General features: G+C 35.2%; 1 protein-coding gene across 1 annotated transcript; it reads right to left on the reverse strand.

Moving 5' to 3' along the window:
• Window positions 1–3,789: 3,789 nt before the first annotated feature.
• On the reverse strand, window positions 3,790–5,786 carry LOC145800233 (ATP-dependent DNA helicase PIF1-like). Its single transcript, XM_082889890.1, has 3 exons — window positions 5,025–5,786; window positions 3,971–4,042; window positions 3,790–3,885 (listed from the first exon to the last, which is right to left on the reverse strand). The coding sequence occupies exons 1-3, from the start codon at window positions 5,784–5,786 to the stop codon at window positions 3,790–3,792; spliced, it is 930 nt and encodes a 309-aa protein (XP_082746016.1).
• Window positions 5,787–9,767: the final 3,981 nt, after the last annotated feature.

Genomic DNA, 9,767 nt, shown 5'->3' on the forward strand with positions numbered 1-9,767 from the left:
TAGGGCCACCAGAATCCCTACGATATAGCTCTATAGATAAGGGATCTACCCTCTGCATGGCTTTCACGTACTACTTTGTGGACCTTGTATAAAAAGTCTTCAACCTAGGAAGGATGTACATATCGTAATAGAGGTCCTATAAAATCCTTTCTATATAGATGGCCTTCTGCTGACAAACAGAACCTGTCCGACTTCAGTTTGATCTTGTGTGCTTCCTTTTTGCCTTCTGGGATCTGGAATCTGCTCATTTAGATTGAGCTCTTCTCTTCTCAGACCTAATCATCTAGGCCGAGATCTTGTCTTCTAGAATCTGGGATTTGCTTACTGAGGTTGAGCTCTCATCTTCTCAAACCTAATAATCTAGGCCAAGATCTTGTTTTCTGGAATCTAGGATCTGCTCACTTAGGTTGAGCTCTTCTCTTCTTAGACCTAATTATCTAGGCCGAGATCTTGTCTTCTAGAATCTCGGATCTACTCACTCAGGCTGAGCTATTGTCTTCTCAGACCTAATCATCTAGGTCGAGATCTTGTCTTCTAGAATTTGGAATCTGCTCACTCAGGCTGAGCTCTCGTCTTCTCAAACCTAATCATCTAGGCCGAGATCTTGTTTTCTAGAATTTGGAATCCGCTCACTCAGGCTGAGCTCTTCTCTTCTTGAACCTAATCATCTCAGTTGAGATCTTGTCTTCTGGAATCTGGGATCTGCTCACTGAGGCTGAGCTCTCGTCTTCTCGGACCTAATCATCTAGGCCGAGATCTTGTCTTCTGGAATCTAGGATCTGCTCACTTAGGTTGAGCTCTTTTTTTCTTGGACCTAATCATCTACGCCGAGATCTAGTCTTCTGGAATCTGGGATCTGCTCACTAAGGCTGAGCTCTTGTCTTCTCAGACCTAATCATCTAGGTCGAGATCTTGTCTTCTGGAATCTGGGATCTGCTCACTTAGGTTGAGCTCTTCTCTTCTCGGACCTAATCATCTTGGTCGAGATCTTGTCTTCTGGGCACTAGTTTTGGTTGTTGGTGCTGGTGCTGGCATGTCCTGTAATGGGGATGTTAGCTGTATCACGTTGTTTTGCATCATGAGGTTGACCATTGTCTGTAGATCTATCAAGTTATTTTCCATGTCTTTTAGTTTTCTCGTCTTTTCTCTGACATTTGTCCCTCCATACCTGAAGGTTGCTTTCACGGTAGTACTCATCTTGGCTACTTTTCTCGTTCCCTTCATGGCCTTTGGCAACATTATTCGCCTCAGTATTCATTTCTTGCACTTTTCCGTTATGGTCATCTCTTTTAGTGTTAGGATCCACATGCTTCTCCTCTTCATTGTGGATGTCGTCTCTAATCCTCACTTCCTGTCCATTGTTGGCCATCTATCCTTACTAAGTTCCCATAGACTGCGCCTAATTGTGGGTGTTGATTTCTGACCACACAACCAAAAGGGGAACTTAGCTAGAGAGTACCGCATAATAAATTAAGCCCAATAACTTGTAACAAGAAGATGAGAATTCTCGCGGTGGTTCGTCCACCCGGGGGCACTCCGACGATCAAGTCAGTAAATCTTGTCTCTTACAGATAGCAAATTGTGCTTAACTCACAAGAAATAACATATTGCTCACAGTATACCACATATAAATAAAAACATACCTTAGACCTACGAGGGTGTCTCACTTTTATAATGATCAGTCTCTAACTTTCCCTAGAAGTCTTATTTCATGGGACTCTATCCTTTACAAGGATAACATTTATCATAACTCACACTATTCAGATTAAGATGAACTCCCTCAAGAGTCTCATCTCTATCCAAATAGGTAGCTTGATTTCATCTAGGACTCTAGTCCTCTATCCAAATATCTCGGATTTTGGTATCCCCGCAGAATACCTCGACAATGCCCTAAACATCTCGGCAAACATGATCTGCCCTCAGCTGACACATCAGCGTCACCTTAGCCAAATGGCATCATCTCAAAATACTTCCCCACAATAGCTTAGAAGCAATCGGACTAGTCTAGGACATATGATAGAAATGTCATATTAAGTACATTTTGTTGGACCATTTTAATATCTTTTATTTCTTTATATATATATTTTGTTCATGAATCTTCTTTTGTCTTGTTCATGAATCTCATCTTGTTCATGAATGGAGATTTATTGTTTTGGTGACCTTTTGTCTTGTTCATCAATGGAGATTAATTAGGTTCATGGACTTGGTGGTAAGCTAATTTTTTGGAGACTCTCCCTTTTCTCTAGGTTCATGGACATTATTATTTTTTGGTGTATTTTGTAAAGTCCTAGTGGCCTATAAATAGTTCCTCACATCTACTTTTTTCTACACCAACACACCAACTATTTTTCTATACTTGAAAGATTACTAGCCAAAGAAGGGTGTTTTTTTTTTTTTTTTTTTTTTTTTTTTTTTGTAGATCTTTGGGTTCACCATCTTGTGTAGAGTTGGCCTGAACCATACGACAAGTGGTTGAGCTATTGTATTGTGGAGGGGACAAGTCACAGTTTTGTGACTATTGCATCGGTATTTGGGTTTTTCTTACCATAGTGGGCTTGATCTCCTTAAAGAAAATGAGATATCCCTGCCTTAGCCTGATTTATTTGTATCTCATTTTCTTTGAAATTTTTTATCAATAAAATATAATTTTTCTAGTATTTTCACCAACACATTTAAATGCATATCTACATGTAACAAATTGTAATATCTAAAGTTTGGAGCCTGATTGAATGGTTGATTTTACTCAACTAACAAAGGTTATCGGATCTTTATTTATCTGTTATATTTAAATATTGGATAGTCTCACCATATGTTGTGTGTGATTTTTTGAACAAGTGTCTCTGACTTGCCAATGTTAGAGTAATGCATTCACATTTGAAGGCAGTGTTTTGATGGCAAATGTAGAAATGAAAGATGCAGACTTAAATTGATTATTGTGTTTGAAACAACTCAACTATCCTCATTTCAGGAGATTGAAAACGAGGGAAGAGCAGAAATTGTTTTTTTGCCAAATTTGAGTTCTTTTAAATCATTTTTTACCACATACAAGTTATTTTAAATTTATTCCTCAAATCCCTGTTTTGTGAAACACATCGCTTTAAAGGTTAAAACTTAGTAGCAGGAATCGTTCAAGTTGCTCACGATTCTTCCTCGGAAGCGTAATTTTGCGCTTTTGACTCAAATTCGTAGAAGAATCACAAGTTTGATGTGAGAGAAACGCGAATTTGATCACGACTTCTCTCTCTCTCTCCCTCTTTGTTGGACTTTACCACTCCCCTCTCTGTCTCTTTGATCTTCCTTCTCTTCTCAAATTATATAGATACTAGCGTATGCCTGTGCCTCAAGGCACGGTGTAAATAATTTGAAGATTAAAATGCAGTTATAATTTATACGTATTATGTTGAAATTTATAAAGTTTGTGTCATTTTTTGATAAAGATACTGAAAAAATATATTGAAATATTTTTCTTCTTAAAGAACTTATAACAATTTTGCTTGTATTACATGCTCTACAAAACTCAAATAAAATAACAACTCCCCCTAATCTTAATGCAAATTAAGAAACAAACATATAAGATTTAAAGTTATATTGCATATCAAAATATAAAAGGCAGTAAAAAAAAGTATAAACACTGAACAAAAAACAGAAATAAAGTTATATTGTCATACACCAAAAGAGTAGGTTAAAACTTTATAAAAAGTGGGTTAAAGCTTTACAAAAGATGTGTCACTAATATGTCATACACCAAAAATATGTATGCTTTACAAAAGATGTGTCAATAACATGTCTTCAAATATGTGTTTGCCCAAACTTCCTCCTCATTACTGTCCAAAAAATCTTTGTATCAACTTTTATGTATCCCCAATGAGGAATACGCACAACAATCTGGTAATTTGTGGAAACAAAAAAAATATAGATTAGTACATTTGTTGGAAATATACATGTCAAAATACTTTGAGATTGAAATTACCTTATTACATCCCCATTGAAGCAATCTAGTCGTGTTTCTCATTTTAAGCTCCATAGATTTTTCGGTCAAATCCTACAAAAGTCCAAATTTCAAATTATTATTAAATTGAAATTTTTTAAAAAGTTATATAATCAACGGAAATAAATCTACATGGTTACCTTCTAATAAAACGTCATTTAATCTGCATAGAATACTATAGCAACACTTCAGGATAAACAATATTTGTAGTAGAATCCAAACTATCTTTAGGGAGGAGAATACTTATACGATCAAAGGATGTACATCTAGACAATGCCACATATAATTGCCCATGGCTAAACACTGGTATACGCAAATCAACCCTAACAAATTTCACAGATTGTCCTTGAGATTTATTAATGGTCAAGGCATATGCCAATCGGACCCGAAATTGACGTCTTGTCATTTGGAAAGACATTTCTGAAGAAGATGGTGTCAAAGATATCCTTGGTATGAATGCCAAATTTCCAAAATTTTCTCCAGTTAAAATTTGAGCTTCAATTATGCGAGTGCCGCACCTAGTAACCATCAATCTTGTACCATTACATAGTCCATCTTTCGGTTTAATGTTTCTCAACAATATTATAGGACAACCCACTTTTAACTCTAACTTAAAAGTTGGCAACCCAGGAGGATCCAATGAATTTAAATATTCATTAGGATATCTATTTGTAATGGTAGGATCAATTTCATTATCTTCAGACATTTTATCTACTGCAAGATAAGTATATAATCTCCCTGGAAAGATATTCAACGCAGTAGTATTAATGTCACTGACATCATCGTTACGCGCAGACAGAATTGTGCGTTCAGTTGAAAATGTTGGGGTTGACGTCTCTATCATATTCAATTGTGGATAAACTGTAGAGAGTAATTCATTCAAATCTTGACATTTGTGTATTGTTGATGGAAGGTTAACGATTTCTTGAGGATTGGTCCCAATCTAAAAAAAAAGTAAAATCAATAAAAAAGTAAGTGTAAACACAATTTATTAATTTAAAATACACACATATAATATAGGTTAAAGTAGTATTACCTCCATCAAGAAATTTGCAAAATTAGCATTTTCATGGCCTTCATGATTCAAGCGGATATTCAAATCCAAAGTCAAGATATATATATGCTTCCATAGAACAGAGTGTCTTAATGATGCATTCACAATTTGCTCACGAACTCCTTTGGGTATAACTGGTAAGATTTGTCGAAAGTTTCCACCAAGAACAACAGTAATACCCCTAAATAGATTTTCACTATCACAAATATCCCTCAATGTACGATCAACCGCCTTAACACAATGTTTATGTTGCATAAGAACTTCATCCCAAATTATGAGTTTTGTTTCTCTAAATAACTTAGCTTGTAATGATTGTTTGCTAAACCCACAAAGTGAATTTTCCAAGACATCTAACGGGATGGAAAATGTTGAATGTGTAGTGCGACCTCCTACCAGTAACAATGATGCAATTCCAGACGAAGCCACAGTAACAACGATATGCCCAAGGCTGCGACATTTTAATGCAATCGTATTGTACAGAAATGTTTTCCCTGTTCCAGCACCCCCATTCAGAAAGAAAACAGTTCCTTTATTTTGAAAAACTAAAGAAGAGATTGTATTATAAGCATTCCGTTGTCCATTATTAAGACAATCAATAGTAATTTGTGGATCTGCATGTTGTGCCTCACTTTGCAGTTGTTGATGTTCAAATATCAATCGATTACTAACTACTACACTCCAATTTGCAGTAGGTAGTGGCATGGGTGGGAAGTCAATTAAACTTTTTCCTGATTCATGAAGCATTTGATTCAAAAGATGGAGACTATAATCTTCAATTTGAGCCTCAGTTGGTTTAGAAATGACAAACAATGTACAAATCTTATGTGCAAGATCATTACATATATGCGTTGGAAATTGATTCCATAATGCACATGGATTTAGTGGAGAGCACTAGGTGAGAATAATACTAAACAATCTCCTCAAATGATATCCAATTTTTATAACTGCAACCTCTTTCAAGCATTGTCTCCATTCTTCATCATCTTCTAAAAGCCCCCTTGCAACACATGCTAATTTAAATGTATCATGCACAACATTATCGACCGTGCGTAAAGACTGAAACAACTTTGGTCCTTTGACAACGGTTAGTAACAAACGTAGATAAAATCTTTCACCACAATTAGGGCTAGCAAAGTACATTCTACCAATTGCATATCCCCTTTCTCTTGATTTCCATCTTTTTTCTGACTTGAGCCAAACAAAATGTTATGGAAATTCTTGATAAGTGAATGGACATTCATCTTCACTGGCAGCACAATATGCAAAGAAGCCAGTAAGAGTTGACATTTGTTGACCAGCTCTAGATTGAATCGTTTGTAATGACTCTTCTAGGTTAAAACAACATGATGCATTCCAGGTAAATGAAGTGCCAATCGTACAACTGTTGGCATCTTTGCATGCAAAGGATGACTAAATATTCACCAAGCAGCTTCTGGAGGTCCAATATACCTTGCATCGAGATATTGTTGAATCTCATTTATCATTCCTAACACCATCGTTGTACGATCATAACCCTTATAAATGTACTTATGTATATACTTGATGCATCTCATTCCGGCACAAACTTCCACATTTATATGACAGTTGAAAAGTTTTGAAAGATATGCATTGTATGGTACGACATCCCTGTTATCAACTTCTTGCCCCCTCATAGTATGTACTTGACCATTATTGCGACAACGATAGATAGGGTATCCATCTTGATCCATAGTTGTTGTTTCTGTGAAAGCTAGAGGGTATCTCTTAGTGCATCTACCATTTCCAATACATGGTGCTTGCGGATTTCGAGCACCACATGGTCCATGTACCATACAACATTTGATAGTTTCAAAAAGCATAGGATCATCTTTTGGGTCTGGAAATTCTGCACAGACCAATTTGTCTACTTGAGCACATGTCCGAATTTTGTCTGGACCCTTGAGAAATAAAAGTGCATGCATATGAGGGAGTCCTCATTTTTGAAATTCAATTGTAAAAACATGTACAACTTTATTTCCAAACACTTTATTTGTTTCTATCTCCTTCATCAAACATTTTCTCTTCAACTCAAAAACACGGGCAATTAAATCAGGACGATCAATAGGTTTTTGATATGGTAATAATGCTGAAGTAATTTTTGGCCAATTGGGATTTGTAGTCATGGTAAGAAAAATATCTAGGTGTTGGTTGTATCGTGTGATAGCCATTGAATCTTGAAAGATTTTAAACATATGTCTAGGACTACCAGTAAATAAAGACGGCAAAACAAACCTTTGACCAATTTGTCCAGGTCATACATAATCTGGATCCATATCTGACAACTCTTGTTAAAGCTCAGCCCGAAGTTTCCCTTGATTAAGCTTGTAATATGTTAATCGATTTTGCTCAGTTGCAGCCCAAGCATCTACCAAAAACTCTTGAAATAGTTTCCCACCTCTCAAAATTGTTGAATACTCTGTGGGTCGTTCAAACAAACAATAACTATAAAAATTCATTTGAGTAAGTCGATTAGTTGAAGGTCAATCATACTGAACATTCTACAATTTCAACTCAGGTTCCCATCCAAGCTCACCATATGAAAATAATAGAACATAATGTAATGGCAAGTATGCTGAGTGACATTCATTAATTTGCATCAACTCATTATTTCCTCGGAAATGTAAGATAATATCTCTCATTCCATTTACCTCTGTTCCATCACCTCGTATTACAATTGCAATCTCATCTGTAGTTGGTAGGTTATACCGATGTCGATCAGTTGTTGAATTGTAATGAAGATGAGCAGGTAGATTGTGTCCTGCCGAGTCTAATTGATATAAAATGGCATGAGCCTGGCGATATTTATCTACAAATGCATTGACTTGCAACAAACTATCTTGAATAGTTTTGAGAACATCCCTTCTCAAGTTAGGATTTCTACGATTACGAATTTCTAAAGCTGAATAAGGGTTATAGATATACAGCTGAGCATAACTCGCATCCTGCCCTGATTGTGGTTGTAGTGATCCTGTTCGATGTCGCAATTCCTCATGAATTGTGAATGATGTAGGGCCCCTTCCACTGAGTACTCTAGGATCCAATATAGCACCAAGACTCGTAAAAGCATTGGCTGGATTGTACACTTGAGTATAACTTCGAAAGGATTTTGATTGATCATTATTCCTATCATACAATGCCTGAAGTGGTGGAGGGGGTGTAATAAGTAAAGGTAGCTTAATCTTTCTTTCCAAACAGCAAGTTTCGAATAAGGGACGCTTTATAGATGACTTTGTCAATTTTTCATCCATCCAATGTAAGGCTAAACAATAAGGACATAATATATCCATCTTGCCAAGATAACGGTGGCAAGAATCTTTGTGTGCCCGGGCGTCAATTAATATACTCATAGGCAGATCTCCTAATTCATCATCAGTACATAGATCTTGTTGAAGAAATCAATTTATAGGAGTAGACCTACGAATATTTGTGTATAAATAAAATTCTGTAAAACAAAACGGTATGAGTAAAAGTATGTATTTCAAGATTAGACACAGTAGTTTACCGATTCCTTGGTGGAGCTAAAGATGTGCTTGGCATAGAAAACGAACATGTAGAATTATGGGTAACCATTGTTCATTTTTGTGCCAAATGAGAATCTTCAGATATTGTTTCCCACCCCAAGCAAGTGCGATCGCGACGAATTGGTGTTAAAGAACGTTGTCTTAGTTGAACACATTCTTCTAATCCCTCTTGTTCTCGTTGCAAGCATTGAAATTCAAAGTATGACTTTTCAATTTTTTCACGTTCTCGTCGTGCCCGTTGGGCCAATGTAGCTTTTGATATTACATTATCATTTTGTGCCTAAAATGAAAATATTTTATCATTGAAGCAAATTATATGAATATTTTGTGCTTAAAATGAAACTATCTTAATTTTGTTTTCTATTTTATTTGTTTTATACATTTAATAGTGTTATCTTTATTTATTTCTTTCTTATTTCTTCCCTTTCTATCTTCTTATTTCTTCCCTTTCCCTTTCCCTTTCTTTGTTTTCTATTTTATATATTAAATAAGAATTAAAAACCTATCTTATTTAGTTTCTCCTTTCTTTATATATTTTTCCTTTATTCTTTTGTTTCTTTTTTCCTATTCTCTTTATATAAGTAGCAACTTATGGATGATACATTATAAATGCACATGTATCCATGCAAAATAAAAATAAATAAATTTGAAAAACACATACAAATAATAGCAAGTTACAAGAAAACATATTACAATCATTCTACAAAAACAACATAAAACAATAAATTCATGTTATACACTCATATCTTTTAACTATTCAAAATTTTGATTAGTTTTGCATCATATTTTTAAAAAAGAATATATACCACTTGACATGCATTTGTCATTCTCTTGCCGGAAGGGGCCATCTTTTCTTTTCCTTTAGACATTGCGTTGACCTTTTCTTCTTCTTTTGCCTAACAAATATAAATAAAATATTCAAAAGATTAAAAAAATCTTATATAATCTTATATAAATAAAATACATACAATGTTTGACTTGATTTTGTACTTACCGCACGAACACGGAGTGCCTTTAGGTCGTGCTCATCACGGATGACCACACCAACATTTCTAGATGGAGTTGTAGGAGGAGGCCTACAGAAATAGATTGTGAACAAATTAAAATCTATATAATAAAGTGGTAATATTAAGAGTAAAAAATTCAAGATTGTCTTGGGTAAAAAATTCTTTTTCTTTTACCAATT

This window comes from Camellia sinensis, chromosome 10, assembly GCF_055761805.1.
Source record: "Camellia sinensis isolate YWXY chromosome 10, ASM5576180v1, whole genome shotgun sequence".
Taxonomy (NCBI): Eukaryota; Viridiplantae; Streptophyta; class Magnoliopsida; order Ericales; family Theaceae; genus Camellia; species Camellia sinensis.